At 38.0% G+C, this 23,104-nt stretch overlaps 1 protein-coding gene across 2 annotated transcripts; it reads left to right on the top strand.

The window, feature by feature from the left end:
• Positions 1-4,448: 4,448 nt before the first annotated feature.
• On the top strand, positions 4,449-15,648 carry LOC139720950 (retinol dehydrogenase 8-like). Of its 2 annotated transcripts, none has more exons than XM_071632281.1 (6): positions 4,449-4,527; positions 6,371-6,650; positions 9,275-9,454; positions 11,463-11,556; positions 12,741-12,837; positions 14,317-15,648. In XM_071632281.1, exons 2-6 carry the CDS (start codon positions 6,389-6,391, stop codon positions 14,530-14,532), a joined length of 849 nt encoding a protein of 282 aa, XP_071488382.1. In that variant the 5' UTR covers positions 4,449-4,527; positions 6,371-6,388; the 3' UTR covers positions 14,533-15,648. The 2 variants fall into 2 exon arrangements, with proteins under 2 accessions (XP_071488382.1, XP_071488381.1); XM_071632280.1 differs by having other exon boundaries at positions 4,456-4,527; positions 6,374-6,650.
• Positions 15,649-23,104: the final 7,456 nt, after the last annotated feature.

Genomic DNA, 23,104 nt, shown 5'->3' with positions numbered 1-23,104 from the left:
AACATAGACATGAGAGTGAATGCGAATTCAGCGCTAGTACGGAGCATTATCATGTCCTAGACGCGCTATTTTAAGGCTTGGGTGATTTGATTAACTTTTAGAATGATTTGAAGCTACTGAATACTCGACAGCGATTGTCAATCACCACACACTCATTTACCAGACACCTTCGTCACCACAATATCTGCAGATAATTTGAGTTTCACAAACAACACAAAAATGTGTTGAATCATTGATGAGATAGACTCTTCTCATGCAAATTTGTTTTGAAGATCAAATTGTTCAGAGTGTTAAAAAGCAACGATATCTTAACGAAATCAATTAAGAGATAGATATACACGTAGTTCAAACCACTGACATCGAAAAATAGCACATTATCGTTCATAACAACAGCCATAATGGCATAAAATGTTGAGAAGTCAATAAACAAAAAAATGAAGAGTCATCGCATACTTGAACTTTACACCGATTACCAGAGTGTTGGTCGCTCTCTGTGCAAACAGCAATACTAAATTTGCTCTGCTGTCTGTAGACTGTGTACACAAGAACATTCTAGAGAAGGTAAGGAAAAAGTTCCACAGTGCAATGCACACAAATACCATTCCTTATTTTTTTTATGCAAATAAATATAAAACATTTGCACATGTAGGCGTGTCTTAGGCCTGATCATTATTTTGTGCCCTCAAGTGTATACTGCTAGTATATATTTTTCATTACTTTTGACGGAAACAGAGTCTTAGCTGGTACTGGGCTCGAGTGTACAACGCACTGAGCTTATACGTTCCTCATACGGCTGCTGTATATGTCATTGCTGTTACTCTGTGTGTTTGGTACAATGTTACTCTGACGCTCTTAGCTCTTAGTATCTTCGTTTAATATCGAACAATAATTCACTGGTCCGAGGTCAATGACAACAGAATCCAGCTGCATGTGATGCCGACGATTTTTTTTTCTCTCTTATTTGATGAAGCTTGGTTCGAAATCGCGGAGATATCAAAAACTGAAAATAATAAAACAAAGTAAAACAAAGTAGTCCTAATAAAAGATGGATTGCCACTTTCAGTAAGACGTTTTTTATTGTGATATCTCAGCCATTTTAAAATGTTATTAAGTTAAAATTAATTTTAAAACTTATTTTCGTCAAATAAACTTTGAATTTCTCTTAGAGTTGTATATGGTCTTTAATATTTCTTAATTTCGTATAAGTAGTTTCCAATCATCTCGCAAAATGTTAAAAACCTGAATCCTCGTCTGAACCAAAATCATACCATCCCTTCAAAATGTTTTTCCTTGCCTTGATTTCAATGGCCAAAGATCGAAACATTACCATGAAAACTCACAGTGCAATGTAGCTTTACGAGTCGTCATAATTATTATCTTGCTTTATGTAGACAATGAATGTCTTGAAACTCTGGGAAAATAGGACGGAACCATTGCTGATCAATTTACTGGCGTAGCAGTGGTATTCCTTGAACCCAATTCCATTACACGGGAATGCAATCACATGAATTGTCTCGTTTTCTTAAAAAAACAACAACAAACAAATAAAAAAAAAAAAACACGCCGTGATAACAATGTGTTCAGAGAATCAGCCCCGGCTGTGTGCTCTAACAGCAAAATAGATTATAGACACTATAAATATGTGACGTCATCAAAACATGGCCGTTTCCTGTCAGTGAGTCAGTGTGGTCATATATAGGCAGAGAAGTTACATTTTCATTTCATTCTATATTTTTCACACTCACGCACTTGGTGCTAAATAAAAGCTCGATTTTCATGTTCAACATACTTTTCGCTTTCGATAGAGAAACGTTCTTGCATGTTGTAGGATTCTCGATGAATGTGTGATGAAGAAGTAACAGCAAATCAACAGTAAGACGAAGCTACCCACACCTATATTCATACAAGACAACCGGTAGTCCATACAATACAACCAGTTATCAACACAACATACCTATCGCCCACATTTCCTTCACCAGCATAAGCTACCAGCGACTCAAGTACATTTTATTTCATTTCATTTCATTCATTCAGTTTCCACACAACTTATACAGTGTTGTAGTTGCAGCATACATCCATGACAATGTAGAGTAACACATAAATTGTGAGTTCGGTACATGTATATAAAAACTATAATACATTCACGTGACACAAAATCTATCGAAATCAATCTTAAGTACGTAGTAAAGTTAAGGAATAAATTGAGTGCGATTGGAACCTACATGGATGCAGATGCTTGGTCCCAAGAAAACGTGTGTAAGGTTAATGCACTGCTAACCTGCATTAGACATAACAACCAGATCAAGAAGTAGTTTTTAATCCATAACCACAGACTCAGTAATTAAGTTTCTAGATGTTACCGAATCCAGCCATATCTAGTTATTATCATGATCTTGGTGGATAAATTGTTATTGTATGATAACGAGGTAACAAAATCACTTAAACAACACCGGATGTCAAACTATGATTTAACGCTACTAAATCTATAACTATAAATATCAACATGATGAACTTTAGACACGCTATCTAATTCACAGCCGACTAATGTGGTATTGCGTTGGTTCCCAGGTCCGTACAAGGATTACTCAGCATGTTTCTTTGCATCGACCGCCTTTTCATAACACCACACACCAGACTGTCAGATATAGGCAGATAGCTTCATATCAGTGTAAGTTTTAGCTAGGTAACAACGTGACCACGCGCATGCTTTCACGCCAAGAATGGTACAATGTCTGTCTGGATCAAACCCGAGCAACTCTTTTGATCAAACAATATAACAGGAGGGGCATTGTACAGGAAAACTGTGCCATATATCAAATGCACACATTATATTTGCTGATTATAACTCTCTCTTTCGATGCTATGTTTGAGCCTGGCAATTATTGCCTGTTGCACATTATACATTGAGTGTTAAACTTGAGTTAGATGTATATTGAGAATAATGTGTCTTCCCAACTTGAGTCTTTGGATGTGAAGTTACTGTAGCTGTCACATAGCAGTTACGTGTGTGTGTGTGTGTGTGTGTGTGTGTGTGTGTGTGTGTGTGTGTGTTTGTGTGTGTGTATGTGCATTTGGGTGTGCGTTTGCGTGTATGTGCATGTTTGTGTTGTACACTCAAGTGTATATGCTTGTTTGGGTATTCGAGTATGTTTTGTTTAGATATTATTTTGTATTTTCTATATATATATATATAACACAGTGCTTATATAGCGCATATCACTACCGTGGTGTCTCTATGCGCTTTAAGGAGAGGGATGAAGTAGAAAGAAGAAATGCAGTGTACAATATGTGTACCATAAATGCAGAACCAAACTCATTCATAATACTTTTTGAACAGAAATGTCTTGAGAGCAGTTTTAAACTTTAACACTGTGGGAGCTTCTTTTATATAACACGGAACAGCGTTCCACAGTGTGGGAGCAGCATGGGCAAAAGATCGCTCACCATAAAACTTTGTTGTGATAATAGGACATTGGAGAAAATTTTTCTGAGTTGATCTTAAATTACGAGAGGGAGCGTACCTGACCAAGAACTTACTGAGATATTCTGGTGCCATTGAATGGCGGCACTGATAAGTCAGTAACAGTATCTTGAAAACTATACGTGACTGAACAGGAAGCCAATGGAGCTGTTTCAAAATGGGGGTTATGTGAGAATTCTTCTTTGTGCGGGTGATCAATCTTGCAGCTGTATTATGAATTGCCTGGAGTTTTCTATTTCATATTGCCTTACGACAACTAGATTATTATGGATGTGAAAAGCGATAATGGTGGGTTATTGCATACACCTCGTGTCCGGAAGTCTAAATTTCTAGTCGCAAGGCTTTTTACTTGTCTTTTCAGATACTGCTGGCAAAGATCACCATTCTGAATCTCTGCTTTAATTCGCACCTTCATCCAATATCGGAGTAACATACAGCGAGATGTAAAATATATAGGAAAAGAGTGTCGGACAAAATGATTCCTTTCCAAGATTTCGTTCGAGATAGTCCTTGAGATGAAAAGTGTGATCTGATACGTGTACAGTATTTGTGTGAAATGAAATGAAGAGAATCGCAGAGGATTAACCCTTTGTGTGCCAGGGACTCCAGGCAGTGTGCACAATGCTATGGAGTTTTCTGTGTCAGTCGGCACTCACTGCAGGGTTAACTAGATAAAGACCGAGAGATACGGAATTTCAAATTCCACATGCATTGAGGAAATAGTGATATAGCAAGCATATAATGCGAATCAGATGGTGTAATGATCAAACAATGTTTTTTTATTGACATAAAATGCATTACCAAAAGAACTTTGTTTCGAAGTTCTGTTGTTTCTACCGAGAACTTTGCCCATGGGCTCTGCAGCGTATTCTACATGAACTAGGCATTCTCCTGAAGTGGCGTCTACCACGCAGCTTAGTAGGCAAACAAACTGGTATCGCGTTTGGTTAGTCTGGCTATAAATAGATGGGACATCAACATCTTGAGCAGTCCCAGACTCGACTCTCCTGCCTATAAGCTTTCTTGACCGGTTTGTGCAATCCAAGGTAAGCCATGCATGATGATATTATTATCATTGGTTTAATTTCTTCTGGTGAATTAAGCTTTATAGATATCGGCAAATGGTCGGCGATGTTTTAGTCCTTATAAATATATTTATGTTGCTTCGATTAAGGAAGAGGAATTCGTATAAAGAGTGGTCTTCTGTCCTGTAAATAACCAAGCCAAGTTCATGTCGTGGAACAGTTACTGAGGTAGTAGGATCGTTAATAACATTGTAATACCTTCATGCGCTCAAGGATTTTTATCTGCATGTCGTTATAATTTACGTTGAAAATGCTAGAGTTTAACTTGAGACCATGCATTGGTCTGTGTTGTAAAGATTCGATGTGAATATAGCTCTGCACAACTTTACAAGAAGGATTAAAGGAAAGCATGTCTCAAAATTCCATTAATGTTGCATATTGCGAACCAGTATAGTCAGTTTTACATTGAACAGCAATTTGATTGATCTCTGTGTGAGGACCATGCCTTATTAGTAAGTGGAAAATGTAATACTTTTTTCATGGCTTGATGACATTTGCATTTTAAATTTTTCTGCACACAGCCATTTAAGGCATTTTACCATTCTCGATTTGCAGGAAGCAAAATCCTTCATGTTTTGATAATGTGCTTACAAAGAAGCCTAGCCTCCTAAATGCATTGCAGCAGTCAAATGTATGTTGTTTGTAATTTTTCCTACTATATGAATAAGGTTCAGCAATTGCATTTCAGTAGCAAGTTGTTGTTTTTTTTCGGGTGTTTTGAAAGGAAAGTGTGTTGGATTCCAGCACGAAGGTTGCCAATGTTGCCCCTGTTCTGCTCTACTACATGATATAGAAATGAATAATCATCATTACACAATAATAACACTTCAATTACGACTATATATGATTATGGTGATGATGATGATAGAAATGTGGTCCTATTTACATGGGGTAGGTTCATTTTTGTTACCAGTGTTTTCCCGCTCGATCAAGGTGTGTGCGAACCTGCACCTGGCAATGCTAGGGCATATCCCCCCCCCCAAAAAAAAAAAAAAATGAATTAATAAAAAATTGCCTCATTGCAATCTGCAGAATTCATATTACATAACAAACAAAATCACAGACAAAAGGAGTGCAGAGCGAAATCTTACAGAACATACGACGCGTCAATCCAGCATCCAGTCGTCTTGTTTAACAGTATCCAGTGTTTTCTGTTGTTATTTGTGATATCTGGGTTCCTCTTTTTTGTGTGATTACTGTATTAATTGAAACGGATTAGAAGTTCTCGGCTATATGACAGAATATTCATGGAGACCAGAGTGCTGTATATCGAAAGAAAATTATAGTAAAGTCGATTAGATCTAAATGTTTAAGTCTTCTGCTGTATATGCAGTATATTGATGGCGTAATAAGTGCTGCATATCGAAAGAAGAACATAAATCGATTAAATTTACTTGCTGAAATTGTCATCCTTGAATACATATTTGAGGTTCCATTCCAAGACGTTGTTCAAACGCGTATGGTACGAGTTCACTTTCAATATATATATATATATATATATATATATATATATATGTATATGCATATATATATATATATATATATGCATATATATATATATATATATATACATATATATATACATATATAGATTGATACAATACAGTGTACTGTCATGACTGTGGAATGAGTGGAAGGACCTTGAATGAAGAATTCCATTCAGAAGAATGCTCTTGCATGTAAGATTTACCAGTGCATTCGTTCGAAGGGAATTTTTCATTCAAGGTATAGAGAAGTCGTAGCTACAAATAGTATATTTTTCTATCTTACTTTTCTTGTTTCCCCATAACCGCCTCTTCAAAAGCAGTTTTCTAGATAAACCATGGCACCTCAAATCGTTCTCATCACCGGCTGTTCGTCCGGCATCGGTCTCTCCACTGCGGTCCACCTGGCCAAGAACCCGAGCCAGTACCTGGTCTACGCGTCGATGAGGAACCTCGCGAAGAAGGGCGAACTCGAGAAAGCGGCGGGAAACCTTCTCAACAAGTCGCTCTTCATCAACGAGCTCGACGTCACCAAGGAAGACCAGATCAAGAGAGAAATGAAGGCAATCCACGACAAGCATGGCCGCCTCGATATTTTGAGTAAAGTATTATTTTTTCATCATTCTTTCACTTCCATTCAGTTGTATAAAGATTTCAATACTCATATTGCTATAGTACAAGCCATAACTTTCAATTTGAGACTATACCGGGTGTGTAAAAAAGGTACTACGAATTTCATTTTTTTTTTTTTTTTTGCAAAAAGCCATAAAAGGAAGGTATTCAACGCTGATTTCAAAGATATTTTATTCGGAATCTTCCAATATCATTCTTTTGTGGTTTATGTTTAACGCAGGACTGAACTCTCTCAAACTTTGAGAGCAAAATCGACTTGTGCCGAGGTAGTACTTGTGCGATATTTGAATAGAAAAACTGGATTTGGGTATGAATTCAGTCTATGCAGATCCACATAACATTCTTAACAAAATAAATCACGCCACAAATAACAAAACACACACACAGTCACACTCAGTCAGTCAGATAAACACACACACACACACACAAACCCAGCTAATCTTCGACAGCCTGGATGTCTTTTAATTGTTTACCCAGTTTGCCTATAAGGACAAGATGTTTGTTAAACAGCATTGGAAGCGTCTGCAAAGGCCTCTGTCGCATTGTTTTGAAATCTACATTTTTTTGTCAAGAAGGATCGCTGTCGTGAGGTAAAGGGGCACTCCAGACGATTTTCATAATTTCACATCATTATTAGTACATAAATCAACAGCTCCATGTATAGATTTGTGGTATTTATTGTGGTTCTTGAGCAGAGAAACAATACTCTGAAAAATCTTAAATGCATTACACTGAATAGTGTTGATGGCATAGGAGCCTTACATATTTCAGAAATGTAGCAGGGTAATTCCATTACAATACCACTTGCGTAACAAGTTCACCTTATCAGAAACGGCTTCCAAGGCTGCGTTTATCATCTTTCCCCTGTTCAAACGGCTTTCAAAAGCCGTTTCCAAAGCCCTTTCCAAAGCCATTTCCAAAGCCCTTTGGAAAAGGTTTCCAAAATAGTTGCGTTTGTCAACTCTTCGCGAACACGATAAGAAAACCACTTGCCTGTCACTGCACAGCTGCATTGCGCAATTCGACCCGAAGAGAAGACGTCATTAGGCATGCATAGTTCGTAACTGCAGTACAAAGCCGTTTCAAAACACCTCGCTTCAAAAGGCTTCTAGAAACACGTTTCTGGAAACCTGTTTAGGAAACCTGTTTCGGAAAGCGCAAATTTGTGACTTTCGAAAAGGCTTCCCGAAAAGGCTTTCAAAACAGCTTTGCGTTTATCATCTCGTAAAAAATCCTTGACAGCCGTTTGGAAAACCTGTTTCTGCCGAGAAAAAGAGTTGATAAATGCACCCCAAGATGAAACACTTGTTCAACACATGTTTGATACCCTTTCCTTCATGATTTTTTTTTTCAATAAAAGCCAATTTTATCAGTTGAAACGTTTTTCTTCTACTCACCCTGTACATTCCCATAACTAAGGATTCACTTCGTTGAAATACATGTAGAGCTGACATTCTCTTGATTGATGTTTTCAATTTGTTAACTCTGATTAGGAATTAAAAGAAAAATACTTCCTGTGACTTGAACTTGTCATCTGCAATGTCCTATACTTGACACATTGCTTGAAGTTAAGAAAAAAAAAACTACTTACGTTTACCCGGATGTTGCGACATTAGTCGCCCCGTCAAAAATTGCCGCCAGACAACAATTTGTGACGGGGCGACAATTTAAGCCACCAACTCGGTCACAAATTGTCACCTGTATCAGGAGGCTACAATTTTTTTTTTGACGGGGCGACAATTTATGTCGCAACACCCGGACTTAAAAGTCAATATGATGGATAATAATCTTATACCATTCTGCGAAAAATTGTGTTTATATTACATAATTAGAGACGACGGAAAGCAGTTACGTCAACTCTACCTGCCTCTCTGGTTAACTATGAGGATGTTACTTGAGCAAAGGACACTTTAAGCAATGTGTATACATGCTTACATGAGAGATACTTATTTACTTTAGCGATGATGTAGAATTCTGGAATGAATCTTATTAATCAGCTCACACGGTTGATGATGATGATTGATCATTAACTCAGACCAATAAGAACATGCAGAAATAAAGATATTAAAGAAGACCTCGGAATGATTTTCAGATTTTTACATATGAACAACTAAATTGGTTATACTGCAATGTGTACTGGGTACAGAGTTTCAAAATTTATTGTGATTGGGATGGGGCATTAGAATGTTTTCTAAATTTCTAACAAATCTTAATGAACAAGGATGATGACAATCCCCATGGCAGCCTCACTGTAAGAATACGTGATTAGGGACAGTTTAACGCATGAGTAGGGACTCGAGGAAGCCGAACAAAATTGTAGTTGGACTTGTCTAGCACGTGGTATTGTAATCGTATTAAATTGCTACATTTCTGAAAGTATGTCATCATCCCTGTTCAGTGTAATTTGTTTTAGGGTTTTCAGAATATTGATTTCTCTAATCAAGGACTACAATAAATTTCTCAAACCTATAGATGGAGCTGTTGTACTATGCATAATGTGAAATTATGAAAATCGTCAGGAATGCCCCTTTATTACTAGTTATGATAAGAGGGTAAAACATGTCAATCTGACTTCTATTTCGAAACACCAGTTAACAACGCTGCTTATGGATTCCTGGGGCTCTTCCAAGACATGACCCTGGATCATGTACGCAGCATGATTGACACCAATGTCATCGGCACGGTTCGGTTGATCCAAGAAGTGATGCCCGGGATGAAGGAGCGAAAGTCTGGCCGCATCATCAACATCAGCAGCGTTATCTCTGCCTATCGTGAGTATCAAGAGACCTACGCATGTTGATGTCATTACTACAGGCAAATGAACGGGGTCATCCCACTAATCCAGACCGACACCCACGATATGACGTATAATGATACAAAGTAATCACATAAGATTGCTAAATCTATTATTTGAAAAAACACACCAAAATGCTGCATTTCGATTTTGTTCAGATTTTGTTCATTTAAAGGCCGCCGCACACATGGCACACTATATACGACTCTCGGTCGTACGACTGTAAGGGGGTGTTTAGAGTGTATGTCGAATAAAGTCACTTGTCAGGATGGCTTATTCTCACCCCGAATACATAATTTCATCCAAATGGATATATCACACAGAAACATTAAACAAACCAAATATGTGGGCGTCAAAGCAGTGACAAAGACAATGTGGTACACATTGGATTACATTAATCACCTTGTTGGTGTTGAAATTTATTCAAAGTCACGCATCAGAGCAACCAGTTTGATCTCTTTTAACCATGAAAAATATAAAGAGTTATTATACATATACAAATGACAGAGATAAGAATGTACTCACATATAAGTCCACTCTGATATTCAATGAAGGGGATTGGGTCATGCACTATCATTCAATATTCGCGCAAAATGCTCACAAATACAGTCCTCACGGTCGAATTAACATGCTAACTGATGGCGAATCTCGTTGGAGCGCTCAGTCCATGAGAGGGGCCGCGAATAATGACTTGAAGACATCTCTGCGTTGAGCTGACTCGCACAGTTGGGGGGGGGGGGGGGGGTCCTTGTCCAAATGAAGGTAACTTCGGGCTTGCTGCAAATTCTTGAAGCTGCATGTCTGGTCCACAAAGCACTAAGTAGTCATTTGACTTCTCCTTAGACCGACCAACATATAACAGACCGTTTCGAATGTACAGCAAAGCGTCCATAAAATATAATTCAAAACATCTCATCAACTTTGAACTGACGTACAGTGGACATGACTTAGCTATGTCAGGGCGGAACTTCGTGTATAGATGCAAAAGGTTGAGTTTCTCCACTAAAACATTTAGGTATAACATGCAGCTTGATCTCGGAGAAATTGGAACACGTCCTTCCACTTCGCAGGGCTTGGGGAGAGAGACCCCGAACAGAAGTATCAACTCCAATATATACTAAGTACACTCTCCTGCTCCTACTATCCCATAATACTCATCTCTTGTATCATACCCAAGCTTTCCTGACTAACCCTTCTCAAAGAAACTTTATACAAAAACTTTATACAAAAACTGACCATGAATGGTAAGGGGGAGAGAGAGAGAGAGAGAGAGAGAGAGAGAGACAAAGAGGCAGAGGGAGAGATAGGGAGAGAGAGAGAGGGAGATTGAAAAAGAGACTTAATACAAAGTATTCTATACATGTATGCTGTACTCTGGTTCTTTGTACAGCATCACAAGGTGGCAAACTTCAAAGTAACATAGAACAATACCAGCCACTTTTATGTGGTTTTCTATCTCTAAGTCACTGTCCAGTCATTGCCACTGTCCAGTCATTGCCACTAAATCCACTATTCAAGTAGGGTGGCAGTACCTCTTTTGTTTCATAAACTCATTCAGCCTTTAGGTTGCGTGGTGGCACTATATAATACACTGTGTACCAAGCAGCTATTGTATCTTGGTAATAAATAGATTCCAGCTTTCTGGTTCTACAAACTGTATGTACACTAAAATGGGCAAGTTGCTCCATAAACTTATACTACATGTCTTGGTATGAAAGCTACTATATTCCAGCTTTCTTCCAGTACTTTATATCTATACAGTAAAGTGGGTATGTTACTCCACCACTTTACACGACTAAGCAATTTTGGATCTGAAATAAACGAGTGTGTTTATTCTGAATGTAATGTGATTTATTTCGGATCCAAAATCTGTCAGTCGAAAGTCGTAGAGTGTGCAACGGCCTAGTCGTAGTTTGAGAAGTGCCAGGATCCTTTCCAAATAACATCATTCTCAAAACTTTGTCCAAAATCGTCTTTAAATACAGCGATTCCGTTTAACTCTCTCTACGCCGGGACAAAGGCTGCCGTTGACGGAATCACGGAATCCTTGTACCCCGAATTACGACCTTTCAACGTCTGGTGGGTGAATTATTATGTTAAGACTTTTAGCGGGAAAATATGCTTTTATAGAGATACTAAAAACAAAATTACTTAATACTTAAAAAATTATAACAATTTCCACTGGAAGGGGCTGTTATATCTCAATCACGGACTGCGTTCTGATTCAAGATTTGTTTCGGAGTTAGATTTCACTTAAAACACAACAACAAATATGTGATGATATGTTCATTTTTCGTGAATTTTCGATGTTTTGACAGATCAAGTCCGAATAATTGCAGATATTGATAGAAATGATTGAGTGTATATAGAGAAATGAGTAAACTTCTCTTTTTCCCGTTCAAGAAGGAGATACGTGAGAACAAAACTTACAATAATCCGAGTGTTATGTTGTTTATTTTAATTTCTGGTTACCCACACAATTTTAGAAGAAAATGTTACATGATCGTTACATGTATCGACCGATTCTGTGACGCGCTATGTGTATTTTTGGCATGGCAGCGCCATTACGCGGTGTCTTAGCCGACCCCCTCCCACTCCCCCCCCCCCCCCCCCCCCCACGAGCACGGAATGAAAAGTGATGCATGGTTGTTTTAGCCAATGGGCGTCTCGTACTGAGTGCGCGAACCTTTGTTACAAGTGCGCGATAAACATGTTGCCCGTGGGGTGGGGGAGAGGAGGGGGGTCGGCTAAGACACCTCAAAATGCGCTTATGGCTGCGCCCAGTGCCACAAATTGTCTGCTGCCCTCAACGAACCCGAATCGGTCAATATCAGGCAAGGAGAAAATTCGCTTGTGATAGGCAGACTCGCGGACTTGATAAGCAACAGTGGAAAGAAGAAAATGAAGAATAAAATAGCAAAAATAAAGAAAATAAAGAAAGAGAAAAATCGATCATGTTTCTTGTGAAGGACCCTAAAAATGTGTTTTGAACGGTATCATCACAATCATGCCTGGCGTAGTTGATGTACTAGTAATTGATTTCATTGTGATGTTAGATACTATACGGGTTCGTAGCATACGCAGTCCAGTCATAAATGCTTGACAGTTTGCCTTGAAAGATATTCGACAACTTAAATCATTTTCATGGATTTAGCAGAGCCATGAATGATGCTATTTGATAAGATCAAGTCTGTAACTCCTCCCGCCTTTCTATCTTCTTGTCTCTTCCACGTTTTCTCTTTCTCTCTCACGTCCTCTCATAGGATCACAAGTGTGTGCCCTGGTCCAGTCGACACGAAATTTACGGAAAACGCCGGCGGAGTTCCCGAGACAGCCAAGGCCGAGTCACCATCGGCTAAGGTGAAGGGTTGACCTTGCAGTGGAGGATCCAGAGGGCGCCCCTTCTTTATCTTTTGTTAAAACAAAAGAAATAAAAAGAAAAAAATGAGATGAAACCAGGAAGTAGCAGAAGTATTTTTTACGCCACCCCCCCCCCCCCCCCACCCCCTTCACGGAATTCCTGGATCCGCCCTTGCCTTGCATTTATTTATCCGAAGCATTTGCATAATGTCCTAATTTTCCTGTCGCTAATTGCATAAAGGTGCCCCTAAGAATATGTTTCATTTGTTTTACTTATTAATATACGTAGATTTAGTGCGTATTTGTAATTTTGACCAATAAGCATCACATTATATATGTGGCAATTATGAGTTCGTCAATGTGATTTGCAGCTACTGGCCTTCTAGGAATTCCAACTATATCACTAGCCTTTCTCTTCCTTTTCTCTTTTTCCCGTTATATCATCATCAAAATAATCATATAATCTCCAGGCATCCATGTTGTATGTTTACATATGTCACAAATTAACACCAGAGGATACGTTCTCTAAGGATGTAACTGAACTGTAATAACTGTCTCCTGCTTCCTTTTTGAATCGAAAGTCCTGCCTATCCGGACTTTATAAAACCATAAATATTTTACAATGATTATGCTATAGTGTTATATGAGATTGTACTTTTGATTTCCTTCCTTGTCATTTAGGGTCTAATTCTCTAAAAAAAAAATGTAATCGTGTTTTGGTTTGGCTTAAGAAGCAGAATAAATGCAAACAACAACAACAACGACAAATTGAACAGCGAAAGATGCGGTTGTGCGATAGTCTGTCAAGTAACGATTAATCCAGCACCTGTCCTACTGAATGACGGGGTGCTCCAGGGAATACGTCCTCCGAAAATTATACAGATGTTAATGTTGTTGTCTTGAGGTTGTTATTTCAGCAAATTCAATTTTTTGATGACATCAGAATTCCACATTGTCAAGTGGTCTTATGTTGTATTTGTTATTTTAATCTTAAGGTGTGTGTCATTCAGTTGTGAATATTCACGCCTAATACCTACTAATATGTATACTAATATCTTTTTTCCTTAAAAAAAACCCCACAAATTCAAATTAATAACGCAGAAAAAAAAATACACTGCATTATTGCCGCAGTTTTGGAGACTCTAGAACAGACTGTCATCACATTAACTTTGTTTTTCCGTAGTCTTAATTACGGTTGTGAGAAACGTACTTATTTCTATCATGATTGCTTGATAGATCACTTGTAAATGAAATCTAATATCATAAATTCTACCTCATTGTAAAGAACTATACAACTCGATACTGCCCTAACTAATATGTTAATCATCACCCGGATTGTTATCATCACAAATTCAATCCAGATATAGTGCCATAGTTGTTTACAATTATCGTTTCAAACATGCCGGTCTTCGTTCACCTCATGTTAGTTTGTCTGTTGTCAGAGTGACATCCATGTATGTATCCACATTTTCTCTGCAGCTGATGGGAAAATTCATGGAGAAGTTGTTTAAGGACTTCGGCCCCTACTTCCAGACGGGAGACGACATCGCCAAGGTGGTCAGCGAGGTCCTTAGCACCCCAGAGCCCAAGCTCCGCTACCCCACCAGCGACTTCGTCAGCAGTTTTTACAAAGACCGCTACACGGACGGTATCGGGGCGAAAGCCACGATGGATATGTACGAGATTCTTAAGTAGGCATTCTCCATTTCCATGACAACCGTCTCAGGCCTCAATATTCTTATATTCATCTGAACTTGATTATAGAATGAGGTCACGGAATGCTGCATCATGGCGAATGAGAAGAAAGGTTCAATGAATACGGCGAATATTTGGGAGGAAACCCATGTTTGGTTTCTGTCTGTCGTCTTTGTTGTCTAGTCAGTTTAGCATTCTAAAAGTCAGGACAGACGCGTTTTTAAATGATGGAAATGATATAAAAAAGTGTCATGCTTCAAACTTGATATCATCTTTCAATAGTTTCTGTGCATTTATTATACTTCCTGTGAAATGCAGAATTTACTTACATTGATTAAAATTTTCATTTTTTTCATTCAAACGCAATTATGCCTGAGGCTCAACTCCTGATATATCTAACTGATCACTATTCTGAAGTTATTCAACCAGTAATAACATTATTTTTCAGACTTCAATGACAGAAACATTGAATTTTCGTCATTTTTTTTTGTACACGATCAATGGAAAATTGTGAGGTTATGACATGGTCAGCTCACTTATTTACATATTCATATCCTCTGTAAAAGAACTGTTTCACAGAAATTAGCAAAACTTCAAAATTTCATAACTGCATTATTTTTCATCCGATTTCAGTCAATTATTTATATCTAAACTCGTATGATTTTATTCTTTTTTTTTATCAGACTAACTTATTTTTTTTTTTGGACTGGATTTCCCTTTTAAAACTTTCTTACTTTCAACGTCTTCATTCCGCCGTAAGATTATTACAGCTGATCTTTCATGTAAACATTTCTTTGGATACACCTCGACACATTGTTCACAGGTGTTTTTAGGACATCTTCTTTCGTGAACAACACATGACTCTTTGATTCCACATGAATTATGTTCGAAATATATCCAGAACTCAAACTCAGACGCATAAGATGCAATATCTCCTTCGACACAAATTACTTCTATACTTTAGAAACAATAACGAAGTATGTACTAGTATTTCTTGTTAAAAGTTATGACTGTATTAACGCTAAAGCACAGACAAGATGTATAAAGCTTGGAATGTCTATTGAAAAGATTGACGCTAATAAATATCATCGTCGCACTCGATTGTTTAGATAAGAATTACGTTTGTTCTTCGTTTGTTTCTCTCTCTTCTTTTAGTGTTGGAATATGTATGAAAAAGTGATTAGAAATGGCTGCTTATTTGATTACCGAGTACTGATGTTCTTTTCTGCTCTTAAACCAGTTCGTCTCTTTCATAGGAGATAGTGGCATGGAAACTAAATCATCATTAAAAGAATAAAACGTTACGTCACACGTTGTTTCGACAGTAGTAAGCAATAAAATGTAAGTTTACCAAAACAGTTAGTCTTTATACAATTCGGATTACGTATGAATTGATATCTTCAGACGCATAAGATTACATCAGGCAACATACAGGAACACCAGAACTCTTTCTTTCAGTTTATGTGCTTATGTATGTGTGTGTGTGGGGGGGGGGGGGGCATGAACGACTTTGAGACTTCAAAATCATGCTTTATTTTGTGTTTTTTTATACCTTTTTTTTACAGCCAAAAATATGTGTATGCGTTTTTCTGTTCGTGTTTATTTTTCTCTTTTCATCCCTAGATAAACAAAATTCAAGTCTTATTTTGCTGAACTTTGATATGATGAATATAATGACTTGATATTGTGTGTATTTTAACCAATAGTATATTTTTATATACTCATATTATTAACAAGACTGTAGTGTATAATGTATATGTATGTATGTATGTATGTATGACTGTTCAAGTTATTATTTCATAGTGGTGCTTTCAAACGTCACGGTGAGTAAGTGAACAGGAGAGGACAAAAATGTTACAAGAATAATAGGTCTTACCTTCTAGATAATTTCAGGTCACTATGCGGTACGATAGAATGCAAAAATAGCACTTTAAAACATAAGGTAACATAAAATTACAAACTAAAGTGAAAGAAAATGACGTAACTCTGAAGCATGCATATTAAGAAGGTGGGACGAAGGAGGCAACTTAAAGGGGCATTCCAGACGATTTTCATAATTTTACATCATGTAGTACGTAATTCGACAGCTCCATGTACAGATTCGTGGAATCGATTGTGGTCCTTGAGCAGAGAAACCAATAAACTAAAAATCAAATTACACTGAACAGTGTTGATGGCATAGGAGGCTTACATATTTCAGAAATGTAGCAGTGTAATTCCATTACAATACCGCTTGCTCAACAAGTTCACCTGTGAAGAATGTATTCATGCCTTCTTCTTTTGTTCTGCTTCCTTGAGCCCAACTCATGCACTCTTATGATGAGGCTGCCATGTCATCATCCTTGTTCATTGCAATTTATCATAAATTTTGAAAACATTGTCATTCCTCATCCTAATCACTATACATTCTGAAACTCTGTACTCTGATTAACTAATCTATGGTTGTTCAAACGTAAAAGTCTGAAAATCATCCGGAGGTCCTCTTTAAAGTCCACCGTAGTCACGTGATTGCAGATGCACAATATTCGTCGTAATTATATAACCATAAGAAAATGACTATATACTGCTACATTAAGTCTTGATCATATTGTTCATTGAGTGGAACTTTAACATACCAACAACACGGATACATACACGCGCAAACACGCTTTTTTCCCCCTAGGCTTTTCAATATTATTCTTCATTCGAATTTCGTTAAAACATCGTATATTCACGATGAAACGAATACAAACATTATAATCAGTTTATGATGATACTTACAAATATACAAAAAGACTTGTACAAATGCCTACAACTGCAGGTATACAACAATCTTACAACACAAGATTTAACGACGCACGCACGCACACACACACACAATTTATTATACATGTATATACATATATATATGTATATATATATACATATATATATATATATATATATATATATATATATAAGAAAATATACATAATATTCATCCATTTATTCTCATACATAATCCTATATGTCGATATCATCCCAATAGCCAGAAACCAGAGATTACCGGAGTACACATTTCAGCTTGAGTGTCTCCCGTCTTTGACAAATTAACATTGGTGTTGTCGTCTTTAAGAACAACAACACCAAAACAACAACAACAACAACAAGAACAACAACAACAACAGCAGCAGCAGCAGCAACAACAACAAAAACTACGGGAGTACTAACATCACCACTCTGTGCAGGGGCGTCACCAGCTTTTTTTCAAGGGGGGGGGGGGGGGTGCGTTTTGACGCTAATAGTAACCTGTGATATATCTTTTTTTTATACGATTTGTTGGTTCCTGTATCATCATGTGCATGCACATATAACTGTACGTGTATACATACACTGCTGGTGGCACGTATTCATAAGCATAAGTTGTTTTCAAAATATTTGTGAACGTTGCCTTTGCAATGTACACATATTTTGGGATGTGGAATTGTGCCATCTGGTGCACACTTGATAGAACATCATTTTAAACATCATACTTAGAGACATTATTTGATTAAACACACAAAGTGACACACACACCCAAGCGCGCAGGAACACTTCTGTTTTTGTTTTTGTTTTTGTTTGTTTTTTGTTTGTTGTTTGTTGTTTGTTTGTTTGTTTGTTTGTTTGTTTTTGTTTTGTTTTGTTTTGTTTCGTTTTTTGTTTTGTTTTGTTTTGTTTTGTTTTTTGTTTTGTTTTGTTTTTTTTGGGGGGGGGGGCAAAATCTCGACGGGGGCACATTAATGTGACGATGTGAAATCCTCGGCGAGGGAGCGAAGCAACCGAGCAGGGGAGGGTATGGGATACCCCCTCCCACGCTAGGGACTTTTTGTAAAAACAGAGTATAACAGTCGCGTTTATAGAGCAAATTTCTAGGGAATTAAACATAGTTTTAAAAAAATCACTGCGAAGAACTATGATCATGACTACGGGGATACATGTGACGGTGTGAGATCCTCGGCGAGGGAGCGAAGCGACCGAGCGGGGGAGGGTGTGTGAGGGGGATACCCCCTCCCACGGTAAGGACTTTTTGTAAAAACAGAGTATAAAAGTCGCGTTTATAGATATGATAGAGCATTTTAAATCAAATATCTATGGGATTTAAAAAAAAATCGTGGCGAAGGACTATGATCATAACTTATGAAAACTATTCAGTTTACTATAAGTACGGGAAGATCGAGCGAGCCACTTTCACTTTGCCATTCGTCTGAGATGTACTCATTAAAAGCTTAAACTCGATCGCATTGTTTGAGTAATGAAAATTATTCTTATGTTACTAGAAAGCATAGAAGAAAAGGAAAAATGAAAGGTTTACTAAAGGAATGTCTCAGGGGACACACTGGAGGATGCGGTGCTACCATCTATACACTAAATTTACTCATAAGTAAATATTAGTGTATGGATGTAATAATGTATATCATTAGTTTACCGGGGCGAAAATTTTGCATTTTCAGTTATGAAATTGACAACGTTTAGACAAGAAAAACGTGTTATTGTTCATTTTTGTCTTATGATAATTGATTAATTATTTGTTACAGGGGGCACTTGGGGGTGGGGACAAAAACTCGTTTTGCCACCCCCCCCCCCTCAAAAAAAGGTGCCCCCTCTGCGCCCCCCCCCCCCCCTCGCTTCCGACGCCCTTACACACGCCCACACACATACACACATAAACATACTGGACGGATATTTTATAGGGGAATTTGATTTTTGAACGATCATGTCGTACAACGAAGAAACAAATCAAAACAACAATACATGTACTGATTTTTTTTTTTTTTTTTTTTTTTTTTTACCGTACAGGTTCTGGGGACAAGATAGAATACTCTGATGTAGAGGGCACCCTATCGAATCATGCATGTACTGCCCTTATAGATTGACTAACAGGCAATATCTTATCATATATATATATATATATATATATATATATATACATTAATATCATATAGTTATTGATGATATAACAGTGTGTCCCTAAAATCCCCCATACATACGTCCATACACACATTACTTAAAGGGATCGTATAGTTTTGGTTGAGACCTATAATTTCAGGTTTCTAACATTATTTGGTGAGATAATGAGAAACCTCTAATGAAATATGAAAGAGCATGTAATTCTATGAGGAATTCAACGTTTATTTGATGAAAATTGGTTATTATAATGGCTGAGATATCCAAAAAAAAAACAAGAGCGATTCTAATAAAGAGTGGGACCCACACTTTATTACAATCGCTTTGTTTTACTTTGATTTTGGATTTTTTCAGTCATTCCAAACCCGATTTTCATCAAATAAACTTTGAATTCCTCTTAAAATGGTATGCTCTGTACCATATCATAAGTGTTTTCTTGGTGTCTCGCAAAAAGTTAAGAGCCCAATTCTCATCTCCACCAATACTGTACCATCCCTTTAATATAGATGACATATAAACTGATCATCCTAAAGTCCTGAAATCACTGCACCTCTGATTCGTCTTAACCAAATTCAATGGACAACACCATCAAAGTTACTGTTCTGTTTTGTTTTTCCTCAGAAATACTTTATTGATTCATTTTCATTTGTTTTGATTATCAATAGATTGTAATTAATCATATAGATATATGATATGTATATAAAACACATTATATAGATGATGACTGGCGGGGGAGGGAACATACCGAATGTTCCACCCGAAGGGTTTCAAATCCAGAGACGAAGTCGAGGGACTTATAGCTTCCCGAAACGTTTGGTACATGTTCCCGAAAACAAAAGTCATTATCTGTTATGGGTAAGTCAAATACGTTAAATACGTCAACGTCAACCACCAGCACAACGCACTCGATCGCTCGCGCAGAGCCAAATTCACTGTGCGCGCGTGGTCCTAGGCCTGGCCATCTGTCATTTGTTACGTGAAAATGTTTTCCCATGGAAGAACATTACAAAAATGTTCTGCCCATGGGCGAGCATAACGAATGTGCCTCCATCACGTGACTGTGTTTAGCCAATCACTAACCGGTATTTGACTAATCCATTTAATATTATCCTATATTGACATAATTAATTAGGTCTTCACATTTTAATTAGAAAAATTATGTAATGTATTGCGGTCGATCAGAAGCACAAGAAGCCGTTTAGAAATGAGCCAATTCAAGCAAGTCTCAATGAACTTTAGTTGGTATGTCTCCAGACACAGAGTATAAGGCTGCTAATTGGTATCGTGATTTTGGTGAATAGGGATCGCTCTTTAAAATCTATTTTAACACATTTTTAGCACATAACTTTCTCTACTTAATCCATTCCAGGGGCGTCGATCCATTTTCATGTTTGGGGGGGGGGGGGGGGGGAGGGGGGAGGGAGGCAAAAACTTGAAGATGGAATATAGCATTATGTGCGAGGATGTGGGTGGGGGTATAGCCCCCTCCCACGCCAGGGAGATTTTGCATTTTCAGACCTGAAAATCAACGTTCTAGTGCACAATTCTGGTGAATTTGAGTTTTTTTTTTCCTATAAAAAAGAAAAGAGATAATTGCTTGACTAACTCGCGGCATATCAGCTCTTGTTTCCACGTGTGCAACATCAATGTGTAGGCATAGTGATACATGGAAGTTGACAGGGGGAGGGTGTGAAAAGGGGTAGCCCCTTCCTACACGGCGGAGCGTTTACATTTTTGAATTGAAATAGAACAATCTGATGCACACTTCTGTGAAATACTCCGAAAAATTGTCAGTCCCCTGTGGAGTCTTAATCTGTGGGTAGGAACAGAGCGGGAAAAACATAGATTAAAGAAGATGAGGGAACTTTTGAATATATTTGAATTTAAGTAACAGATATCAAACATGCTTTTTGATGAAATATTCCGAAATTTGTCAATCCCCCAAGTTTGCTAAGTGTATGTGGATGGACGCCTAACGGGGGAGGGTGTGGGAGGGGAATAATCCTCCCACGCGACGGAGATTTTGCATTTTCAGAATTGAAATTCAACATTCCGTTGCACAATGAGTGAAAACTTTCCCTCATTTCGAGAATTATAGGGGGACGAAGTGATATGTTTACCCCCTTGTCCTCCGGGATCGATGTCCCTCATACGAGGAAGCTTTCGCATCTTCAGAATTCAAATGAAAATAGCTCAAAAAGACATTTTGAATTTTGGAAGTTCTCAATCCCCCAAGACTTTTAGTGTACTAATAAATGAAGGAAAACCAAGCGTGGAAAGGGTTAATTGAAAGGAGATAATCATCCCCTCCCACACGACGGAACTTTTGCATTATTTTTTAATGAAGTGACAGATCTGGTGCACACTTTCGATGAAACATTTGTAAATCTGTCAATCTAAAAGTGTATTAAGTCCATGGAAAATAGACCAAAACGGGGGAGGGTGTGGGAAGGGGTACCTCCCTCCCATCACACGAGAGAGACTTTGCATTTTTAGAATTGAATTTCAGCAACCTAGCTCACACTTTGAGTGAAATATTTGGACAGATTTCTGTCCAAAAAAAGCAAGAGAATCTATTCATCTCGGGAATTATTAATCATGGGGGCGGGGGGGGGGGGGCAAAATTATAATATGCTTGCCCCTCCAATGTTTTTTCATGGGGCAACTTTTTTTTTTGGTCAAAAAAGCAAGAAAATCTTCTCGTCTCGCGAATTATTGGGGGCAAAATGATATACTTGCCCTTCAAAGATTGTATGAGGCTAAGGCTCGCACTTGGGCTCGCATTCTCAGTTTGGATTGGTCAGAAGTAAAGTGCTGTACATAGACCCTACATCCTTGTAGCACACGTACAGGTACCGTACCGTACCGTACGGATGTACAGTACGGGCGATAAATAATAAACACTGTACAATAGATATGTATAAAATCAGTGCTGCCAGAGCCCGGGGTGCGAATTGTTTGAATTGTTTGAATATTTCGGCCCTAGTTCAAAAAAGAAAAAGAAAAAGGAAAAAAAAACATAATTCTTTAGCGTCCGGCGTAGAGGTCGCTCGCAGACTGAAGTGTGTGTGTGTGTGTGTGTGTGTGTGTGTGTGTGTGTGTGTGTGTGTTTAAGGGGGGGGGGGTGCGGTTGCACCCAGCGCACCCCTCCCCACCCCCAACCTGGTGACCACCATGACTGTGCTACCATACTAGTAAGAGTCCAACATCCACAGCTGTTTGCCCAAAATGACCGTGCTCTCTGTACATGAACTCGGTACACTCGCTTCAAATACGGTGAAGTGGCGTCTATAAATACCTCATAATCTCTATTGTATTGAGTAACGTAAAAGTAGCATGATAGGCAAACAAACTTGTATATCGCGATAAACTGACCTTAAATAGAAACGACATAGATAATTATACTGAACAGTCCTAGAGTTGAATTTCCTGCCCATATTCTTTTGACAGGTGTGTGCAATCCAAGGTAAGTCATGTATGATTTTTTTTTTTAGATTTCCTCCGGTATATTTTGCATATGCAACAGGGTAGTAAAACCCTGCGATACTGCACATACATTTCTTTTTTATTAGATGCAAGAAGAATTTGTATTTATATACCAATGACTCCTTGCAGCTCTGTCATTCCCTGAGCCAAATTAATTGTCTTGGACAATGTGTTATCGGGGCAT

Source organism: Diadema antillarum, unplaced genomic scaffold (assembly GCF_040938485.1).
Source record: "Diadema antillarum isolate AM-2024a unplaced genomic scaffold, OU_Dant_1.0 scf00000135, whole genome shotgun sequence".
Classification (NCBI taxonomy): Eukaryota; Metazoa; Echinodermata; class Echinoidea; order Diadematoida; family Diadematidae; genus Diadema; species Diadema antillarum.
Note: the sequence above shows the minus strand (reverse complement) of the source record. Positions and strands in the feature narration are given on the sequence as shown.

Excerpts from the sequence above, each read along its gene's own strand:
- LOC139720950 (XM_071632281.1), top strand. The coding sequence starts at position 6,389 with ATGGCACCTCAAATCGTTCTCATCACCGGCTGTTCGTCCGGCATCGGT. Across the intron at positions 6,651-9,274 it reads TGGCCGCCTCGATATTTTGA|TTAACAACGCTGCTTATGGA; the intron begins GTAAAGTATTAT and ends TCGAAACACCAG. Across the intron at positions 9,455-11,462 it reads CAGCGTTATCTCTGCCTATC|CGATTCCGTTTAACTCTCTC; the intron begins GTGAGTATCAAG and ends CTTTAAATACAG.